The sequence below is a fragment of the Paramisgurnus dabryanus genome, chromosome 1 (assembly GCF_030506205.2).
Source record: "Paramisgurnus dabryanus chromosome 1, PD_genome_1.1, whole genome shotgun sequence".
Taxonomy (NCBI): Eukaryota; Metazoa; Chordata; class Actinopteri; order Cypriniformes; family Cobitidae; genus Paramisgurnus; species Paramisgurnus dabryanus.
Window position 1 is genome coordinate 15,741,398 of NC_133337.1, and position 23,982 is coordinate 15,765,379.

Here is a 23,982-nt window from a genome sequence, read left to right on the forward strand (position 1 = left end):
AAATTATGTCATGAACTTAGCAGTCCTTAAATGTAGCAGTGTTTACATTTTAAAAGGGGTCATAAATTGAGGAATCAAATTTTCTTTTTGACATATAAGAGGTCTTGGTATCATTACATCCTGCAAGTTTCATAGCTTAAAATGCCTTCCTTATCAATAATTAAAGCATTTATTTAATCTTTCTCCTAAAAAAAAAATATAAAGATGCTGTGTCTGTGACGTCACAATGACAATTCATTTTCATAAGACCTGCCCCAGAACAAGATAACGACACATCATTACTGGCCCTGCTCACTAGGATTCAGCCTAAGCAACAAATCTAATTGTTTTAAAGGAGTAGTTGTTTACAATCATGATAATATTGTCTTATCAGATAAATATTGTGATTTTGTAGAAAACAAGCATCTTTGCAAAGATTACAAAGTAATTCTAAATTATTCTAAGTTACACAATTCTGGGAGAAATGTTGATAGAGATAAAGTTATTTATTTATTTATTGGATAGAAGAGCAGTCAACATTTACTTGTCATCAGTGGCGGCCAGTGACTTCTTTTTCGAGGGTGCACAATGCGAAGCTCGTCACAACATGTATGTAGGTCATCATATGTGTGGCTTGTCATTTCAAAATATGTGTTCAGCGTGTCATGTAAACTTCTGTGCATCAGAGAGGGTTGAGTCTGAGACTTTTTGCAGCAATTTTTGTGTGAGCATATCAGTGAACACCTCTGACATCGGTGAGTTTCATGTCTTTGTAAATGAACGTATAATGCATTTCAGGAAGGATTGTTCCAGTGCACCTATGCAGCCATTGTAGAGGTGGGGAGGGGGGTTGATACCACAGAAACCGAAAATTCTCGGCCAGCATCATATGTCCAAATTTCAGTCAAAACTGTTATATTTCATCATAAACAATCTGAAAACAGGGCTTTAAGTGTAAAATAACAAACTTGTCCTTTAAGGTACATTCACATTATAAGCGACTAGCAGTAGCAGAGCGACGTGATCTCATTGATTTCAATGGAAGTTCTGTGGTATCCGGCGACACGAGCAACAATGTCAGTTGATGGCTGGATGCGTGTGTCCAGTCACGCGACAAAGTTGAGAAATTTTTAACTTTATGCAAATTATGAGCGACATTTGGAAGCGACTACCAATGAGAACGAAGAAGGGGGGTTCACGTCATCCGTCTCTTGTCAGTTACTGGAGTGGACGTTACTCATTTGTTTATGACAACCAGATATAGAAACGCCTCTTTTGAAAGAGACGAGCGACACACAGCGACAAAGTCGCTTATAGGGCCCTATTTTAACAATTTAAGCGCATTGTCTAAAACGCACAGCGCAACTTCTAAATGGGCGTGTCCGAATCCACTTTTGCTAATTTAACGATGGGAAAAATGGTTTGTGCGCTGAGGTTGGTCCTATTGTAATGGGTGTGTTTTGGGCGTAACGTGCAATAAACCAATGAGAGTCTCAGCTCTCAACCCCTTTAAAAGCAAGTTGCGCTGCTGCTATGTCTTATCCCTATTTAGATGACGGACTTTGTAAACTGAAAAAAAAAAATAAGTGGAGGAAGAAGATCCCCAGTTTAAGATTAATGTTAAACAATTGTGTTGTTTTTCACTTGTATTGAAATTGTTATTTTTTTATTTAAACCTTTAAAACCCGTTTTCTTTTAGTCATGGAAGTAAAAACCAGGCTTTTAATTGCTTAAAATGTATGACTATCCAATATCATAAAAAAAATATTTACAAGTATGTCAGAAAAGGTTTGTACTCTAAAAATACTTTATTTGTAACCAACAGGAGATAAAGAATTTACAAACGGCTCTTCGCACGTTTCAGCACCTGGACAGCGTCATGAGTTTTTTTAAAGCATTATTTAAAAATGTTTCTCATCTCACCATATCCACAGGAATAGAGACATCATATACAATAAATCCGTGAGGTAGCATTTAAAAAACCATTTAAAAACAGATGCATTTGTTTAAAGCAAAGCATTTATTTACTTACCAGGCTGCAGGTGAAGCACCTCTTTACTCCTTCTAACTTCTCATAATCTGTCGTCATTTATGTCCAAGAGACTCAATAATAATCTTTTACATTTGAATGCTTTAATTGTTCATTTGAAAGCTTTTTTGTGCTGCTGCGCATTCATGTGTGTGATAAGCAAACCCGCGTTAACGTCCCGTTTATAGGCGCATATTTCTAACGTGCTCATTAAATAACAAAACACATATTACGCCATAGACTTTAGACTTGGTTTTAGTTGGTCAATGGCGTAGTCTATTTTAGTTGCCTCAAACTAGCAGCGCGTCAACAATGCACCTGAACCTGATCTCGTTTTTAGATCAGAACGCCCATGGGTGCAAAAATGTTCGCAAATGCATTTGTTATTTAAACAACATGGCGCTAAACGTGAAAATTATAATTGCGAAAGGGTTGTCAACTGTTGAGGTCCAATAAAGTAAAAACTTTTCAACTGAAGAAAGAAAGACATAAACATCTTGGATGACATGGGGGTTAGTAAAGTATTAGGATTTTTTATAATAGTGGAGTAATCCCTTAATTGCTTTGTGTTTTATTCTAGTACAGAATAGATGTGCCACTATATCTGTTCACATTTACAGGTTCAAGTAACTGTTATGTCCCCGATTTTAAAAAGGGGTAGGGATGATAACACTGTTAATATTACATTTATGTTAAATGTATCAGGCCGGTAATATAAAAGACAATTGGTGTGGTGCAAAAACAAGTGGTTTATTGTAAAAAAAAAAGTACATACGGTAAACTGTACAAGGGATATTCACAATATATACAAGCAGGGCTTGACATTAACACTGCCAAATGCGGGTAGATTTCGGCTGTGGCGGGTAAGACAGCCAATCTCACTAGCCACTTTTGCAGGTAGAATATCATTTTTAACTTGTAGTTTTCTTAAAAGTTAAGCAAAATTATAAACAATGCGCAATGCGACACAGTGAAATTACAACTTTCATGATCACTCCTTGCACCCAGCACAACGTACAGCTGAGGCCATTTGTTGATACGCGCATGCAATTAGTTACAGTGGAGGCTCGCATTGCGGACCAAGCGACATCTTTATCTACCAGAGAGAGAGAGCAACATGATCTCACACTTTTCCGTGGCATTCTCACGGATTGGTTACTCAACTGCTTTTTCCTATTTTCAAACCATTGTTGCTTCGGTATAGGGTTAGATTTGGTGTTTGCTTTAGAATGTCACTTAAAGTATTGGTTAATAAATTTTTTCTGATGTATTCTTTTATATTTTCTAAACTTTAAACAGTTGTCGCCTGGCGTTGGGGCTAGAGTTGGGTTTGGTTAGGGATGTCATTTTATGTAAATCTAACCCTAAACCGAAGCATCAATGGTAAGAAAATAGGACAAAACTGTTGAGTAACCAATCCGTGAGAATGCCACAGAAAAGAAAGTCAGTGACAGGGCCACAGAACAATGTGGAGATCCATGAGAATGCCATGGAAAAATTAGCAAAAAAATCCATGACTATGCCACGGAAATTCATGAGATTAGGTGGAGAGAGAGCGTGAGCGATGGATTTGCGAATGCATGGGACGCAGTTTGAGAGCACACACACTTTGGGAAAGATGAAAAAATTGCGTGGAAGTGATTGAAGAGCTTTAAAGTGCATGCGCACCCTCATGTCAAGAGCAGAGAGAAATTCATAGGGCATACCTGAATGCAAAAGTCCCAGTTTTGTCAGAAATCAAAGGAAACCAGTCAGCGGAGAGGTTCGCGCATCATTTTAATTTAGGAAACTTTGTGCAACAATAATGCCCTCTCAACATTTGTCAGTAAAAGTCTTAAATCACTTTTAACAAAAACCATGATTATAACCAAGCTTATAAAATACAATCTGCATAAAGTTGACAGTAAAATTCATGTATGTTGTCTTGACAGTATTTACTGCTGTTATTAATAAATATTTAAAGTGTTTGTCTAGGGTTTTTGTGTTTATCTTTTCAGTTAATCATCTACACCCTGCTCCACTTTTAATATATTCATTAAATCAAAGTCAATCTGCATGTATTTTAGTTAAATTGAGTAAAATTACTTAAATTAAAGTCGTTTTAGGATGCCAAAGTCAAGTTTAATCATACAAAACGTATTTTACCAGCAACTAAATTTTGGCCAGTGAAAATGCTAAGTGGCTAGTAACTTTGGAAAACAACTAGCCACTTTGGCTGGTGAGCACAAAAGTTAATGTCAAGCCCTACAAGTATTTACAAGATAAGGGGAGCAGAGAAGGGAGGTGAGCTTTGCTTAAATAAAGAAATAAACAAAACCAATCAAATCTAACTTATGTTTAAAACATTACCTGCCAAAGAAAGAGAGAGGAACAAATGTCCTCAGCGTCAAGACGCCCCTAACTTACCTATTCTCTCTCTAACCAAAAATGTTGTGAAAAACATACACTAGCTCCTGACCTAGTGAGCTAATACATTAAATACAGTAACCTATGTGTTGCAAAATGTACATCAAGTGACCTTCTTATTTGTCCACACCTCTCTGAATAAACACAGGGGATTAACATACTGTACAAATACAAGGTAAACAGAGTAACTTACAACACATCCGAACCGACAGAAAAATGGCAATTACACATTGTTTGAGATGGGGCTTGAGGGGGTGGCCTGGCAGGCTCTTTTATTGGGTGGAGTGATTGGAAACTGGGTGATGACGTCTAAAAAGTCAAAGTTGAAAGAAAGAGAGGGGAGAGAAAATGAAGAGTTTGGTTCCAAAACGCAATAAATCCATTTTGACAAATTTCTGTAAAAACGTGTTTTCTATACCAAGAAAGTGACAAGATGAAAAGCACTATTTTCTGTTACAAACTTTCACATAGCATCTTTAGGTTATAAAAACATAAAACATTCAAATCCATAACTTGATTTTCAAAAATGTATTCTAAAAACAAATTATTTTTTCCACAAAATGCAATAATTCCATGACAAGTTTTTTTTTTCAAAATTCTATAAATCTATTCAATCAATTTATAAATGTGCATTCATCTTTGCCATGTTATACATGAATATCAGCTGACGTCACTCACTTGTCTTCCGCCATTTTGAGGACTTGAAGTGGTCGCAAAAGAACTAGAAGCTATGCCTTCAATATGCTGTGAGCATCAAAATCGCTATTTTAACAACACTAAGAAGGCTCAACAAAACATGATATTTTGCTCTAAGTATCGCCTATGTCTCTACACGTGAACTCGAGCATTGAGAACATTGTTTGTGAACACAGAGTTAACCAAAAAGAAGGTTTTGAACAACTGACTTTGGATGATTTGGCGTCCGCTCGCCACCTTCTTCCCAGTCAAGATGTATTGATCTCCAATTGCGACGTAAGGAGGGAGGATTGTAAAGATTGATACAGTATCTCCTAAAGCATAGTTCCATAAAAATGCACGGATAAGTCATTGTTTTGTCGCAGGTGAAAAACAATATTGACCTTCTAGTTGAAAAAGGAGCCTCATATGATATTCATTCATTCCCCTTCGGAAATCGATTATTTACGTCTGGCAGAGATGACAAGCGGACACCATAACAGCCAAAGTCAGTTGTACAAAACCTTTCTTTTTAGTAAACTCTGTGTACACAAACAATGTTCTCAATGCTCGCGTTCATGTGTAGAGATCCAGGTGATACTTCGAGCAAAGTTTCATCTTGCGTCGCGCCTTCTTATGTTGTAAAATAGTGGTAGTTCGGTAGCAGCGGACAGCGGCTTGAAGAACACATCAGGGATCGAGAAGGCATCACACCCTAACCAAGATATATTTTTTTATATATATTTTAATTAGCGTTTATTTTCATGACAGTCGAGATGCGACATGTTGTCTTTCGTAGCCCTTTACTGTATCCGTAAGAATCATTGACAGTAAAAGATAAGAAATCCGTAAATCGTAGCAAGGTAGCCAATGCTTGTCAATAACCTACTGGTACTCGGTAGGTCCTAAAGATGGCGGCATGACGTAAAAGGTCACGTGACTGAAATCCATCTATATTCATTTAGTTGACTAGTGGTATACTCTAATTAAAAATAAATTAATGGCATTAATCAAAACACTTACTTTGTCATATTAAGAAAATTGCTGCGCGGTTATACTTGACGTCGTCGCTTAACATTTTTCACAGCGATCAGCTGTAAAATGTTTTGATCCTGCTCGATTCTCGTTGACTTTGAGTAAAATTCTGGAAAGTTTTTCATAAGATTTCCTGGGGTCAATGTGTTAGCATGACAGAAACTTGATGCTGTCTGGAGAACAAGCCGTCTCCCGAGTGCCTCTCGCGTAAATTATTAGATGTTGATTGCTTACGTTTGTTTGTTGATCACGATGTACAAAGTAGATGAGGAAAACTAGGATTCCGTGTACTCAACACGCCGCCATTGTTTGTTTACATTGCGTGGAATGGTGTGCTGTAATTTGTGGAGCGGATTTATTGCATTCTGTAGAAAAGGAGGAGTGGCGTTTATTGCGTTTTGGGAAAAAAGGAAGAAAAGATGACAGAATAACACGCCGGATATTGGATTTTGCGTAAAATTAAGAATTTACTTTTAAATACTGACCTGATATACACTCTAAAAAAACAAACGGTGCTATATAGCACCAAAACAATTGCTTTGGATCATAACGATAGAAGAACCATTTTAGTGCCATATAGCACCGGTGAAGAACCAGTGAAGCACCAGTGAAGCACCAGTGAAGCACCAGTGAAGCACCAGTGTAGAACCATATAGGGGCCATATAGCACCACATATGGTTCTACATAGCACTATATGGTTCTACACAGGTGCTTCACTGGTGCTTCACTGGTGCTTCACTGGTTCTTCACCGGTGCTATATGGCACTAAAAATGGTTCTTCTATCGTTACGATCCAAAGCAACTGTTTTGGTGCTATATAGCACCGTTTGTTTTTTAGAGTGTAATACTGATTCTGGCAGTAACTCATTTTTTTCAAAAATGGCATTTATTGCATTTTGGAACCAAAATCTTCAAATATAACAACCATGTTTCATGCCAGAAAACTTCCATGCATTGTGATGACCCCCCCCCCCCCCCAATCATATATCTCAGATATGACGCACACATAAACACTGCCTTTGATGCTGCTCTAAGTCATATTATGCTTGCGTTGAGTGAATGACTGGTTTTGTTTGTTTAGGTTAAATAGCATTTAAGTTTCTTTTTCTGCGTTAATACCAGCCTTCACGAAACTGCATAACCATGTCAAGTGACTTTCCATTAGTGAAATATCAGAAAGGTTACAAGGGAACTACTTATGAGTCTGTGCTGTAAACTTTAATTAAACTTTATTTAATTTATGCTTTATGTCCCCTTAGGGGCTCCGTAGTAATCCAACCCAAAAACTGCAAGATGTTTTGTTGGTTATGAGAATATGGATGACAAAATTATGACTTGGCTCAGGAAGTACAGAACACATCTAAATAAAAAAATCTAATCAAATATATCTATTTTTTAACTTTTTTGTTTGTTTTTGTACTTTGCCTGTTAATGTGCTTTATCTGTTGGTACATCTTTCTTAAAGTTGCAGTCTGTGGCTGAACAATGAAATATGGGGTGAGCGATTAAATAAGACATTTATTATTTTAAGGTATAACTTAAACATCTCTCTGTGATTAACAGGCAACAAATATTCAGTCAAAGTAGTCTTCAAGTCTCAATATTAGGGTCAAGCAGATGCATATTGGGACCAAAGTCCATTTGGTTGAGAATGAGGTTCTCAAACGTTTCTTAGATCCCAACCATTCGGCCTTCAGACAGAACCACCTTCACATACACTCTTAAGAAAAATGGTTCTATATAGTACCAAATAAGGGTTCTTCAGCTCGTAACAATAGCAGCACCCTCTTTGGTACTATATAGAACCATTTTTTAGATGGTTCTATATAGAACCTTGCCTTGAAAAGTGCTACATAGAACCTCAGTGGTGCTATAAAGAACCCTTTCATTTATCAGCAGTCAAGAGGATTATTTTTGTTTATATTTTTGTTTTGTTTTGTTATTTATAACACTTTACACAGTTTAACAGTAAACAGAACTGCAAGAATTCAGAAAAATACTTTTATTTTCACTTTTTCATTACATGAGATATCATAAAATAATAAATATGTGCATTAAAATCACAATCAAAATAAATATATGAATTATTATGCAAATATAACAAATCATTACTCAAATAAGATATGGATGTTAAATGACAGCTTCAAAATTTAATAAATGAACAATAACATTTGGCAAAGACAATCATTCAACAATCAGACAAACAACAAATAACATGAAATCAATAAAATCATGACAAATGCAACATCAAAACATGCAAATGATAATAAATACTGAATATTAACATATTATGACATTACATTCAGATTTAAAATTTTTACCACAAACAGATAGATGGGATAGAATACAAATGAATGGGATGTTAATAATACATTACTAACTGTAAAAATAAAAGTCAATAAGATTGTGTCAATGTTTGTAGAATCTCGCCAAAAAAGTCCATATTATTTTGTTTGCTGGATCATTGTACAGTACATGTTCCATTCAATGTTCTTTGTTTTGTGGCAGTGACGTTGAACATTTCGTCAGATAAGAGTAAGATAAGAGATGGTCTACTCTGCTGTTGTCATGTTGATCTTGAGACGCAGGCTGTGATTACCACAGATTTCCATCACCTTGCTCTGGTCATCATCATACGAGGTTGAGCATCAGGCCAAACAAGATTTGGATCTGTTGGTCATGGGTGAAAGGATTAGACATAAAGACAAAACAAGTTAATATTAGCCTGAAGTTTGCTTACATACTGTATGTAAAACATGATTTGACAGAGGTTTTAATATGATTCAGCTCAAGCTACCTGTTTTGTCAGTAAATAGTTGAATTGTTGGCGAGAGATTTATTCATAAATTGAATAATAATAAATAAATAAAAATTAGTTACATTTATATAGCGCTTTTCCAGTGCTCAAAGCGCTTTACATATGAATGGGGGAATCTCCTCAACCACCACCAATGTGCAGCATCCACCTGGATGATGCGACGGCAGCCATATTGCGCCAGAACGCCCACCACACACCAGCTTATTAGTGGAGAGGAGACCGAGTGATATAGCCAATTAGTATGAGGGATGATTAGTAGGCCAATGGGCAAGTTTGGCCAGGATGCCGGGGCACACCCCTACTCTTTTTCGAAGGACATCCTGGGATTTTTAATGACCACAGAGAGTCAGGACCTCGAATAAACATAAACAACTGTTATCAAGTCAATGGCCGACCTGCAGAGCTTCACTCATGATCCACCTACAACAGATAGACAAAAATAATAAGTAATTCTGCTATTACATGTAAATGTGCCACAAGATCACACACACAATCTTCAAAATGTTTAAACAGTAAATAACTATTAATTTAATGCCAGCATTGAAAGAAACATGCATATAATCACCTTGAAATACAGGATGTGTCTCTCATATCAAGCCGTCATACGCAGTGCCTTCACTCCCAGCAAGATTACCTCACATATAAAAACTCTGAAATATCAATAAAAAAACTAAACACATGTTATACCACATTCTTCTGATAATTAGTTTAATAAACTTAATGTACAATATACATTTATTAGCTTTTTAACACTTTAACAAATCAATATCCTAAGTCTTAAAGCAGAGTCCCTTAAATATATCATTTAAAAATTAATGTATGAAGCTTACCTGCTTTAAAGGGAATGAAGCTTATAGTATAAAGTTTACCTCCTAAATAAATTACAATAAGAACACACAAAACTTTAATTTTCAAAATGTTTTTAACAGTAAATGATGATTATTTTACTCTCTTACCTGCTTGTGATGTTAATCTGCAGGCGGTTCAGCAGGACTGATGATTCAGGGCTTTTACAGGTGAAAATAATCAGGACTAATAACTGACTAAATTTAAAATCAAAAAAGGAGGGAAATAAAGAACCCTTTTTGTCAAGACAAGAACCATTTCGTGAAAAAATGGTTCTTCAGTAAGCTATGGTTTTATATAGAACCTTAAACATCGTTTCAGAACCTTTGAAGAACCATTTTTCTTAAGAGTGTAGGCCTACTCCTGACCTTTACTACAGCGAACAAGAAGCTCATGGTCCTGACCCAATCCCTGTGCATTAAACTTTCCCAGCAAAACCACCTATAAAACAAAAAGTGTAGAATGAACAAGATTTAGGAAATAGTTAAATCTTAATATAAGATAAATGTTCTATTTGCAATAGTGTCTGCTAAATAAATAAATGTGACCTGTGCTGGCAAAATGAGTCGGAATGCACACCTTTCAGTTTAAGCTATAGGGCGAAAGAAAGTAGCCCATAATTGTCGATTTTGGTCGAAATTGAGGTTTTCATAAAAATAAATACATCCCAATTCTCTAAATATTCATTAAACGTCTAATATGATCTTTTGAGAAGTGTACCATCCCAAATGCTTAATCTAATTACTACAATGATGCGTGTCCAATCACATGTGCATCTGACATTTTGGTTTCAGTTTTAAAACTCACAGGAATTAGAAAATAAAGTGCAGGACTTTCTTGATGTTAAAAGAGTTATTAAGAGGGACAAGACTCGAAAACAATCTTCCTCGCGCTGACTGACAGATCTGAAGCATGACCGAGCAAGATATATACACCCACATACACAGAATTTACAGTTTAAAAAATATCTGTTTTGACAATAATTCATGCAGAGATGTTATGTCTTAATAATGTCTGTTGGTAATGAGAGTACAGTATCTGTAAAGATGTACAAATGAGGACTTGATGTGAGAACAGAACATCCATATCAAGAATAAAATAAAATATATTTATTCTTTGACATCTCAGTCTGTTTTGGTACTTGGCCTGTCAGTGTGCTTTATTTATCAGCAAATAATTCTTAAATCTCTTCTGTTAAACCATTAATGTCAATCAATGGCCTAGGTTTGTGGTGAGAAATACGGGGGAATATTTAAAAATAAAGGCCCACTATGAAAATTGTAAGGTGTAACTTAATCATCTCTCTATGATTGGCTATCCACAAATATTAAAAACAATGTTGAATATCAATATTAGGGTTAAGCAGCACATTTGGTTTGAATGAGGTTTCCAAAGGTTTTTAAAGATCAGTCTCTTCAATAAGGAAAGCCCCAACCAGATGGACCCACATACTCCTGACCTTTCCTAGAGCACACAAGAAGTTAATCCTGACCCAATCCCTGTGCATTAAACATTCCCAAAAATAAACACCTAAAACAAAAAATATGGAACAAAGAGTGTTTTTTTTTTTGCTTCAGATACAGAATGTAGAATTGTAATTTGAATTTTAGGAAGTAGAATGGAATGAAATGTAAAGAAATGCATGTAACTTTTGAATGTTTTCATAATACATTTTATTTTTTATCATCATGATAAATGTGAATGTGAAAATATAGCTAATTGTGTAAGACCATTTCAAAAGATTAAGATCAATGAAAAAAATTGTTCTTTCTTTCTTACGCCATTCCAACATCTGGGCTATACAGTATTCGTGGTGAGAACCGATTAATCCATACACAAGTTTATTCACACAGGTTGGCGGAGGGACAATTTGGCATCTCCAATTTGCCAAACTTGCATGTTTTTGGTCTGTGGGAGGAAACCGGAGTACCCGGAGTAAACCCACGCTAACACAGGAAGAACATGCAGACTCACTCTACACAGAAAGGCCACCTGACTTGCCGGGGCTCGAACCAGGGATCTTCTTGCTGTAAGGCAACAGTGAGCATTTTAGATCATAACTCTAAATGTATTATGTTCAAAATAAATTCTTTAAATTTTTAGAAACATTATCTTGATCATAAAGATATTTGAAGGTTAAAGTAAGAATACATTATTGTCCAAGAGGAAAAATTTTCTTCAGGTCAGAATTACAGCCACTGTATCAAACACGCATATAACGCCATAAAATAACACAATAAAAACATCAAAAACATGACAATGAATGATTATAAATTCTCAAACTGGATTAATCTACTTAGCATTCTACCTGCCCATGATTTTTACAGTTTCATATATATCAAGTCAAGTCCTAAGTCAAAACGGACAAGTTCCGAGTCAAGACTGGAAAGTCCAAGTCGAGCTGCAAGTCATCAACTTTAAGCTTTAAGTCTTAAACAAGTCAGTAGTACTCTTTGCCCAAATGAGTGTCTCAGTATTAATAATCGTAACAAATGTATATAATTTATAAGGCAGTAAGGCAGGCAGAATATGTTAAACATAGCAGTTTAATTTTATGCGAGATGGGTGCCCTTAGTAAAATTACTTGTTACAGTAGTTACGTACACAATGCTCATTTGGTGAAAAAAATTATTAAATACAAATTATTTTAAAGGATCACATTGCTGCTTGCCTAAAGTGCAATTTTTATCTGCCTAGTTTGTAAGGCAGATATCCCACTTCTGTACACATCTCCAGGTCCAAGGTAACAATGACCAGAAAAAAACAGTTTAACCTTCTTCAGTCCACCATTTCAACTACAGTAGAATGGAGTGAAGGTCCATCTGCAGAGGGGGCAGCTGTTGACTAAAGTCTAATCTTGATCCCAACTGCATGTAATGCAGCTTTTACAGAAACTGTGCTCACAGGGAATAGTTTATGGATCCTTCTGTACCTCCTAGATAGGTGAATTGCCCATGGGCCACCAAAATGCAGGCTTCTGCCATTTCAGTGCATGTACACTCAGCAACAGCTCAACAACAACTTATTACAGCAGGTGTGATGCCTTTAAAAGTAACTTACTTAATAGCAGCAAGCAATAAAACATCTATGTTTTCACAAAGCTCCATGCCACTAAGCTTCCATGCATCGTGGTGACACCACACCCGTAAAGCATATATAAGATATGACGCACGCATGAACACTGTTCCCAGCCATACAGTATGTTTGTTGTGCCTGAATGACTGGTTTTGCCTGTTTAGGGTGAATACTAAATAGCATTTAAGTTTATTTTTCTCGTTAATACCAGCATCCACGAAACTGCGTAACTATGTCAAGTGACGTTTCTATTAGTGAAATATCTGGAAGGTTAACAGGGAACTATCAGTCTTTGCTTTTAATTATGCCATACATTTCAAGTTGATTACACCTAAAATGTATTTTTTTTATTTGGCATAATATATGATGATGTCATTATGTTAGCTGCCTTGGCTGGTTTGAAAGTGGAGGATGAGGTGGAGTATATGGACACATCTGATACACCATGGTACTGGTTTTACAAGACAGAGTCCGGTGTCTGGCACAGAGTTGATGTGATGTATCATTTATTTCATTACTCTAATTAATGTTTTTTATTCTTTCATTGCTTTCCTCTCATTTACTTCTCTTTATTTATTCATTTATGATTTTAGGATGAGGCAGTTATTTTTATGTCCAGTGCTGAATTAGAGAGATATTACGCCAGAAACCAATATGGGGTTGTAAACATAACCACTGCAGGAGGGCCATTTCAGATCAATTTTGCAAGTAAGCAAATAATGCTGTGTAAATTAACCAAATGTAGTTCTTAGTATTTATTGTACATATATGAAATTGGTTAAGAGTCAAAATGTTTTTCTTTTTAGATGTTATCATATGCATTGAAAATGTTTTTCATTCTAGAAAAAATTCAGGTCAACTTAACAACTGGGCAAACAAGGCAGATTAAACGCTCTTGTCTGACTAAGAATAGCTTCAGGTGAGATATTTTTAAACTTTAAACTTTTTTAGGTCATTATACATTTTCACAAGCATGAGGTTTTTTGGTTGTTCTTAATAAAGACATGAAAGATCAGAATTTTTTGTGTAATTATTTTAAGGCACATTATGTTTGTCAGTAGACTTAAGGAAGATCTGATCACATTTTATGACAAATATATTCAGAAAATTATGAAATTCCAAAAGGTTCACATACTTTTTCTTACCACTGTATTTGGACCCCTTAAAGAAGTAGTTCACCCCAAAATTGGTGCCCATTGACTTTTCATAGCACTAAAAGTTAATCAAGTACCATTTTTGGGTGAACTACTCTTTTAATGAATCCATCACGGCATTACATTACAAATTTCAAGAAACATAAGGACACTTTCAAGCAGATTGTTTTAAAAAAAATTAGGTTGTGAATGATAAAACAATATATTGCTCAAAACAAAGAAAACTGCCACAGTATGTTTGCAGATGATTTGAATATTTTTATTTATTTTTGGGTTATTCCTGTGTGAGTAAATTGTGTCAATGGACAGTCATTTTCAATGAAATGAAAGTGAAATCAACCTGTCTCACATACAGTTACAGATGCAAATATGATGCTGTTTCAACATCTCCACCCGCTCACTGGGAAAATGCTGACCCCGAGAAACCTTATCAGGTAGCAATACATACTTATGTTAAACAATATTACATTTGTCAATGCTATATTAGTGTTGAATAGAATGGTTTCAGTCTTCTAAAAAATCTCACCTTTCATAATCAGGCATTTACTGTGACAAGAGGTAGCAGCGAATATCAGGAGATTGAGAGTTTTGTCAAGGATGTTGGCCTACTGCAGCAACCCATTGTTTCCATCAACAGAATACAGAATACTGACCTTTGGGAATTGTTTTGTAGGTAATGAGAATTGCTACTTAATATTAAAGTAAATAGTACCCACACAAACTCAAAAAATGTAGGTTATTTTCAAGCCAGCGTTAAAAATTCGGACATTTGACATTTTCTGGTTCCTGTTATTGCCAATAGTCATTATTTCATACTGCATTAAAGCATAATGCATTTTTTTATATGATTTAATTGAAGTACTTTTTATTTAAAGTAAATTATGCATGCAAAATCTCTACAAATAGTATTTATTTAAAATATTTAATCAATTTCTATTTATTTTATTTGTTTTGTGTGGACATATAAATTCATAGGAAAAAAATCCAGTTGAAGAGGATTAAAGGACAGTCAGAAATTGAAGAGCAAAAGTTGTTTCATGGCACGAGCTTTAACAACCTGGACTCCATTTGCACATTTAATTTTAACTGCAGACTACCACAAAGTAAAAGAAGAATAGGACATGCATATGGCAAAGGTGTGTTGTGATTATCATATATTATTAATTGCTATTTTAAATGGAATATATCAATTACCCATGTTTCTTTCTTTTCAGGAACCTACTTTGCAAAATACGCATCCTATGCTAACACTTATAGTGAAAAAATCACTGACAGGGACACTAAAATAATGCTGCTTGCTCGAGTTATTGTTGGGAAGTACAAAAAAGGAAGCGTGGATTATTGTACACCTGATGATGAAGAAGATAAATACACGTATGATAGTTGTGTAGACAATATCCATTATCCAACAGTTTTTGTCATCTTTGATTCCAATCAGATCTATCCCGAGTATGTGCTTGAGTATCGCTGCTACTAATATTGGTGAAAGTAAAATATCAACAGTGAATTTCAGACAAGCTAAAATGTTTATATAACATGTCGTATAATATAACATAACATAACATGAATACAAAAGTATCCAGTGTAATTGGAAACTAAAGTTTGTGCCTTATGTATTCCACAGTTTTAAAAATATTGATTGTTACAGACATTAATATAAAGCACAGATACTATAATGTCTGAACTCAAATAGACAGCCTTTATTTACAAGAAATCTAGAAGATTTAAGTTAATTTACATGACTTGTCCATTTAAACGATAATCAATCGATAATTGAGGATTTATGGTGATAGAAATCAAACCTAAGAACTGCAAGATGTTTTGTTGGTAATGAGAATATGGATGACAAAATTAGGGTCAAGCAGATGTTCGCCATATCGGGACAAGTCCATTTGGTTGAGAATGAGGTTCTCAAACATTTCTTCTAGATCAGTCTCTCCAATAAGGACGACCTCAACAATTCGGCCTCCAGACAGAACCACCTTCACATACTCCTGACCTTTACTACAGCGAATAAGAAGCTCATGGTCCTGACCCAATCCCTGTGCATTAAACTTTAAAACCACCTAAAACTAAAAGTATAGAATGAACATGATTTAGTAAAAAGTTATATCCCAATGTAAGTTAAATGTTCTATTATTTGCAGAAATGTCTGCTAAATTAATAAATTTGACCTGTGCTGGCAAAATGAGTCGGAATGCGCACAGGCGATTTTGTCGATTTTGGTCGAAATTGAGGTTTTCACAAAAAAAAAAATACATTAAAGCCTCATCTAGCGATCACAATTCTCTAAATACAGTAGTCAATAAACATCTTATATGATGTTAATATGTACATTTGAGAGGTGTACCATCCCAAATGCTTAATCTAATACATAGATGCGTGTCCATCCACATGTGCATCTGACATTTTGGTTTCGGTTTAAAACTCACAGGAATTAGTAAATAAAGTGCAGGACTTGCTTGATGTTAAAATAGTTATTAAGAGCAACAAGACTCGAAAACAATCTTCCTCGCACTGACTGACAGACCTGAAGCATCCACGAGCCAGATATACACACACATACACAGAATTACAGTTTGAAAAATATCTGTTTTCACAAGAATTCACAAAGAGATGTTATGTCTTAAATTAATGTTTGGTTAACTGTTAAAAAAATATCTGATGTGCTACATTAGCCTATTAAGATAGATATTAAAGCGGTCTGTCTCAATGTCAATCCAACAATAAAAGAAAAAAGAAAAAAAATCGTTGAACATATAGGTTCCCTGTATTGTTTTTCACTTTGTGCGTGTCAAATCTATTCGTTTTACCAGTGATTTTAAGGTATAGATGTGGTGATATTGTTTATATATTTTGAACCTACATAAATCTTTTACTTGATTTTTCTCAAAACTGACTTTACTGACTCTGTCAACTTCAAACAAATCATACGTCATTTTAAAGTTTATTTAATAGAGAATAATTTAATAATTAAAAAGTTTAAGTATTTCCACCTTACCTACAGATTTACAAAATATAAAGAAAAACCTTCTTAAAAACAGACTGGAATCTTTTAATATGGATGTTTATATAGTACATTTATTTTATTGGTACACCTTTGTGGGTTTAATGTGAAATGGATTGAACTTTAGTTTAATATAAATTTATATAAAGATATTTTTATTAAGTTAAAAATTGTGAGGATTTTAGGTTGTTGAGTGTTTTAAAGGATGTATTTGAACAGTATATAACTAAAAGAAATGGAAAAATAAGATAATTATTGGACATTACAGCAGATAAATAGGCATTCTAATAAAAAATGGAAGATGTTAGTATTTATGTTTTGTGCAGGGTTTGAATCAATTTCAATAAATTCATCTATTATCGTTCCAATTTCACTAATTCAGATTTCTCTGTGTTGAGATCAGACAGAAGAAATTCTTGCTGCGTGTAAATCTTCTCAACTTCACACTCGTATTCAATATGAATCCCACTGGAACTCTGTGAAATTGGATTTTTCAATGGGATTAGGGGGAAAAGAGCCAATCAGCAAAAGCAAGGAAATGCTATAATTGACCAATCAGTTGCATAGATTGGTGTATAGTGAAACAGAACATGAATCCAAACCTTTTCTGCTCCTCTCAATTCAATCTCTTCATGCCAGTCCGGACCCAGGGCACTGCCAAGCTCTCCTAAATCCCCACTCTGGCCTGCAGTGAAGCACAATTCAAGTTAAACATCTGGACAGACTGTGAACAGAAATTCGTTTTTCTGTTCAAAAACTGCCACAAGATGGCAGAAGTGCACAATGTTTCAGTGTGCCTATTTTTGTGTCCCACAGAGTCTCTTCAATGCTATTAGTAACTTTGCAACTACTTGTCTATTAATTCTACTAACTAACCAACTCTCGTTAGAATATTAGTAGACTGTTTAGGGTACGGTTAGTTGAACAAGTTGACAAAGTCACTTTAGTCAGTAAGAGGCTCTTTATATATTAAGATGCGTTTTGGTTAATCGGATCAAAAGTGGATGAGAGAGACCACTTTTGACTGCTTCTGTCCTGATTACTGCGAGGGGGTGGTCTGTGGCCGAGCACCCTGGTTTTGTTTAACTGCGAGCAGGAGAAATTACGGGTTTAAAGAGCACCGATGGTCTAATTCACGATTTTACATTTCCTTTGGTGTGTAAGTGTGTATTAGTACATGTTAACAATATGCAAAGGGTACAAACCCCAAAGTAAACGATCAGGCGAGTTATTGTCTCCAATGTAATCTCTTTTCTTGGACTACAACAAACACACAGATTGTAGGCAACAGTTTACTTCCTAGGATTGGTGATGGACCGTCATTATCATAATTATTCCCGCTTCCGTTTTCCAGCCTGTAAGTTAACTCCTGTTAGCATTGCATTGTGCGAATCTTTCAAACATGGTAAGAAGCGTCACATTTCCGGCTGACGTTGGTTTTGGTTGATCTCACCAATAATCTGAAAAACCTCTCTATTACTGCATGTGGAAAAGATTCCTGGCTTGAGAGTGCACTTAAAAAACAAACTCCTGGGAAACTCCAAAAAAATCTAAATCAATAGGTGGTCGATTAAGCAGGTGGGACAGTCGCAAATTAAGCCTATCCAACAGTCATCAACAATTCCTTGAGAAACAGAATAATTACAGTGTTATTTTTTTGGATTTTGTACTAATCGTTTTAATAACAAAAATAAAGCATCAGTGCAATGATGTCAGCAGATTTACATGATGTACAGAATTGTTAAATGGCCTAAGGGCCACACCAGTGGTAAAGACGTCAAAGTACCTTGTGAAATCATACTGTATGGAGAAGTCTGCTTTAAAACGCTCTCGCCTAATGTCTGAAGCCTCATGGACGATACTGTGAAACAACTACTGACATCTGCCTGGAGTGACGGCTGTCACGTTATTGAACCAATCAGAAGAGATAAATCAGTAGCCCCATTTGATTGGTCACAAGAACGGTAGCACCGCCTTCCCACTCACGCTTGCAAACCAAGCGTGCCGCACAAGCCCTGAAAACCCAGTATAGGTCATAAACCCCGCCTCCCCATGTTATTCAATGGGACTTGAGACCAACTAAAAAAATTAATTACACTTCAATTATCTTTTTTCCGAACCTGGTTTCTGTCATTTACTGTAGTTTTTATCACGCTGATGTAAATTCAAATGTTTGTTTTTAAAATAAGTTTGTGTTTAGTTAGTTATTTAATGATATAAAAACGGTGGTGTCACGTCATGATTGACAGCTGTGATATCGTGTGATATGCGCATTCTGCGAGAGCGAGGGCGGGGTTTTGATTTCGCGGCTTCAATTCCTGCTCACTACTGCGCATGACTGGTCCCGAAATCACTACTGCGCAGACTCAAGACCCAAGATGTCAGCGCCATATCGGGACACTGGCGGCTTCACTTTTCACCAATGGAAGGGAGCGAACAGGCGTCGTCCATCTTTTTTTACAGTCTATGTTGCAAACTGAATGAGTGAGAGAATACAGGTTATACTTATTTAGTGTAAATTTGAAGTTTTAGTTTTACAAGACATGAATTACACTTACGATTTACAGTACAATGTTACAAAACTTATTTTCTTACGCATGATTTACACCTTTACAAACCTGTTTTTGCACATGCAAATTTATTTTAGGCTTGCAATGTCACTTACACTCTCGCAATTTTTATGTGTATGCAAATCTTTTTGACATTAATTTACCTTCATAGTAATTAACCTTCATGGGGTGATGACATCTAAAAAGTCAAATTTGAAAGAAAGAGAGGGGAGAGAAAATATAACAACCATGTTTCATGCCACTAAACTTCCATGTATTGTGGTGACAACACCCCCCCCCCCCCTCAAGCATATCTCAGATATGACGCACACATAAACACTTCCTTTAATGCTGCTCTAAGTCATTTTATGTTTGTGTTGAGTGAATGACTGGTTTTGTTTGTTTAGGTTAAATAGCATTTAAGTTTCTTTTTCTGCGTTAATACCAGGCTTCACGAAACTGCATAACCATGTCAAGTGACATTTCCATGAGTGAAACATCAGGAAAGTTACAAGGGAACTACTTATGAGGCTGTGCTGGGTTTCTGAATTACACTATTTGAATCTGTCAAAAAAGGCGATGTTTTTATTTCTGATTTAATTTAACTGAATTGTAGTTGATTTTTAACTTCTAATTTTTACTTATTAATGCCATAGTTGATTCAAGTTGATTATTACATTTAAAAGGTTGTCAATTATTTGTTTGATTTATTATTTGGGATGATTTGTCATGATGTTAGCTGCCTTGGCTGATTTAAAACTGGAGGATAAGATGGAGAATAAGGACCCATCTGATATACAGTGGTACTGGTTTTACAAGGAGCATGGTGCCTGGCACATGGTTGAGGTGATGTATTATTTTCATATATTTCATTGCTATAATTAAACTTTAGTTCCTTGCCTCTTCTTCACTCTTTTTTTTACTCATTTATGTTTTTAGGATGAGCCAGTCATTTTTATGTCCAGTGGTGATCTAGAGAGATATTACATTAAAAACCCTTATGGGGTTGTAAACATGACCACTGCAGGAGGGCCAGTTATGATCGATTTTGCAAGTAAGCAAAGTATTAGACTGTGTAAATGAACCAAACATAGTTCATACATATATGATGGTCATGAATCTGTTAAATGTTTAATCATATGCATTCTAGAGAAAATCCAGGTCAACTTAAGAACTGGGCAAACAAGGCAGATTGAACGCTCTTTTATGATTAAGAATAGCGTCAGGTGAGTAGGCTAAAAAATATTTGGAGTCCTTAATAAATGCATCATGGAGTTACATATCAAATTAGAAAAACAAAACAAGAGAAAACAAGCATTTATAAAAAAACCCCACATGGCACAAGGACACTTTTCAAGCAGATTGTTTTAATAAAAAAATTAGGTTGTTAATGATAAAACAAAGCAATATATTGTGCAAAATCAAGAAAAGGGTAACAGTTGCATTTGTTTGCAGATGATTTTAATATTTTTATTTATTTTTGGGGTGATTCATGTGTGTGTATATAGTGTGTCCATGGATAGTAATTTTCAAATAAATGAAATCGAAACCAACCTGTCTCACAATGCAGATGCAAATGTGATGCTGTTTCAACATCTCCACCCGCTCACTGGGAATATGCTGACCCCAAGGAACCTTATCAGGTGGCAATAAGTACTTAGGTTAAACAATGTTACATTTGTCAATACTATATTAGTGGATCTAATAGTTTAAGTCTTCTAACAAATCTAACCTCTCATAATCAGGCATTTACTGTGAAAAGAGAAAGCAGTGAATATCAGAAGATTGAGAGTTTTGTCAAGGATGTTGGCCTACTGCAGCAAACCATTGTTTCCATCTGCAGAATACAGAATGTGGACCTTTGGGAATTGTATTGCAGGTAATGAGAATTGCTACTGAATATTAAAGTAAATCTTATTGACATGCACATCACATGTATATTTAGCGGACCATTATAATTTTCTCATTGTCACCCTATTTTCATGACTTCCAAATCATTATCAATCTCAACATTTGACTTTTTGTGTTTTTGCTATTCCCAAAAGTCATTCTTTCACTGCATTACAGCAGAAAACTGTAATGCATATTTTGTGTGTGTATATCTGTGTTTATTTACAGTAAATCATGCATGCAAATCTGTGATTCTACAAATAGGCTTCATTTTATATGTATTCTTATTTTTATTTGTTTTGTGTGTACATATGACATGCTTTGGACTTTTTAAATTTACACTTGTATTCAATTTTCAATACTTTTCTCAGCTAATGTATATATATTTTCCTCAAACCTGAATTAATGAGATTCATTTATCAGTTGCTAAAAAAATAAGCTAAATCTGGTTAAAGGGCACCTATTGTAAAAAATTTTCATTTCCTTTGGTGTGTAATGTAAGTGTGTATTACATGTTAAGGATATGCAAAAGGTACAAACCCCAAAGTAAACAATGACGCTTAAGTTATCTTCTCCAACAAAAATCTGTTTTCTTGGACGACAACAAACACACGGATTGTAGGCAACAGTTTACTTCATAGGCCTGTTGACGAAAAAAAGACCGACATTACCATAATTCATCCCGCTTCAGACTCACAGCCTGTAAGTTAACTCCTGTTAGCATTACCTTGTGAGTGAATCTTTCAAATATGTTCAGGAGCATCACATTTCCGCATCACAATTAACTGGCCAATCAGGGACACAAAGCTTTTCAAATCAATGAGTTTTAGGGATGTAATGATTCAATCACGACTCAATCGCGGTCCCCATTAAAAATGCCTGTCTAATATCAATTCTGAATCGCGATTCTTTGTTTTATGCACAGCTTGTGTGTGTACTACGGCATTAGGTCAGTAGGAAGTCCTTATCAATCTAAAATCATTATGAGTCGGAGTCGTTTATTACGTGCATTTAAAAAGCCACACTCGTTAAGCAAAATCATTCAAAATATTCTTTATTATCATGAAAATACCTGAAACAATCTGAAGAACAGTGTATAAATATTCCTGTGTAGACATTTCCTGGAATAGTGTTTGCAATGATACTTCTTGTGTGGCACAAAGGGAGTTTTTTTGCATGAGAGCGCCCCCTGGCGTTCGGATGTGCCGGTATTTCACCGTAATTCATTCAAATTCATTCATTGAGAAAACGCGGATTTGCACGGTTAATCGTTACACCCCTAATGAGTTTTGTACAAAATCTGTGCGTTTTAGGAAGAGAGTGAAATCTGGAGCTACAAAAATTTATGGTATGTGGACAAATAATGTGTTGAACCATAAACCATGCGAACACATTGTATTATACCAAATACACAAAATAACTTTTTTAGCAATGAAATAGGTGCCCTTTAACAAAGATTTTTCATGACACAAATTGTTTTATGTACACATTTGTAAATATTATACAATTCTATATTCTCTTGCATCAATAATCCATATACATGTATGACTGCTTTGCAAATTCATAGGAAAAAAATCCAGTTGATGAAGATTAAAGGACAGTCAGAAATTGAAGAGCAAAAGTTGTTTCATGGCACGAGCGTTAACAACCTTCACTCCATTTGCACATTTAATTTTAACTGCAGACTACCACAAAGTAAAAGAAGGAGACACACATATGGCAATGGTTTGTTGTGATATAATTGTGATATATTATTAATTGCTATTTTAAACAGAATATATCCAATACATATATGTTTCTTTCTTTTCAGGGACATACTTTGCAAAACATGCATCCTATGCTGACAATTATAGTGAAATCAACACTCAGGGCACTAAAATAATGCTGCTTGCTCGAGTTATTGTTGGGAAGTACAAAACAGGAAGCCGTGATTATTGTACACCTGATGATGATGAAAATGAATACACATATGATAGTTGTGTAGACGATACTCGTTATCCAAGGATTTTTGTGATCTTTGATTCCAATCAGATCTATCCTGAGTATGTGCTTGAGTATCGCTGATAATGATATTGGTGAAAGTAACATAGCAACAGTGAGTTTTGGACAAGCTAAAATGTTTTTAAAACATACCGTATAATATAACATAACATAAATACAAAAGTATCCAGTGTAATTTGACACCAAGTTGTCTTTGAAGAATACCATTTAAAGTTTGGCGCCCTATTTATTCCATAGGTTAAGTTTAGTTTCATGTGCTCACGTAAAACTTTCATGTGCAGAATTTAAAATTAAGTTTAGGTTTGCGTGCGCACTTGAAACTATCGTGTGTGCACGTGAAACTAAACTTTATTTAATTTTTGCTCCATGTCCCCTTAGGGGCTCCATAGTAATCCAACCCAAAAACTGCAAGATGTTTTGTTGGTAATGAACTTTAGATGACAAAATTATGAGTTGGCTCAGGATGTGAGAACAGAACACATCTAAAGTAAGAATAAAAAAATTAACAGTACAAAAA

General features: G+C 35.2%; 1 protein-coding gene across 1 annotated transcript; it reads left to right on the plus strand.

The window, feature by feature from the left end:
- Positions 1-11,710: 11,710 nt before the first annotated feature.
- LOC135750459 (uncharacterized) lies at positions 11,711-23,969 on the plus strand. The gene is made up of 15 exons (XM_073814139.1): positions 11,711-11,818; positions 13,249-13,358; positions 13,458-13,572; positions 13,708-13,783; positions 14,374-14,452; positions 14,558-14,691; positions 14,994-15,154; positions 15,233-15,487; positions 20,314-20,420; positions 20,514-20,628; positions 20,725-20,800; positions 21,145-21,217; positions 21,320-21,453; positions 23,032-23,189; positions 23,275-23,969. The coding sequence occupies exons 1-15, from the start codon at positions 11,752-11,754 to the stop codon at positions 23,526-23,528; spliced, it is 1,914 nt and encodes a 637-aa protein (XP_073670240.1). The 5' UTR covers positions 11,711-11,751; the 3' UTR covers positions 23,529-23,969.
- Positions 23,970-23,982: the final 13 nt, after the last annotated feature.

What these genes read in the sequence shown, in the direction of transcription:
- LOC135750459 (XM_073814139.1), top strand. Translation starts at nt 11,752, where the DNA reads ATGCAGACTCACTCTACACAGAAAGGCCACCTGACTTGCCGGGGCTCG. An exon ending in CTTTGGGAATTGTTTTGTAG is followed by an intron (nt 14,692 to 14,993) that starts GTAATGAGAATT and finishes ATAAATTCATAG; the next exon opens with GAAAAAAATCCAGTTGAAGA. An exon ending in ATGATTAAGAATAGCGTCAG is followed by an intron (nt 20,801 to 21,144) that starts GTGAGTAGGCTA and finishes CTCACAATGCAG; the next exon opens with ATGCAAATGTGATGCTGTTT.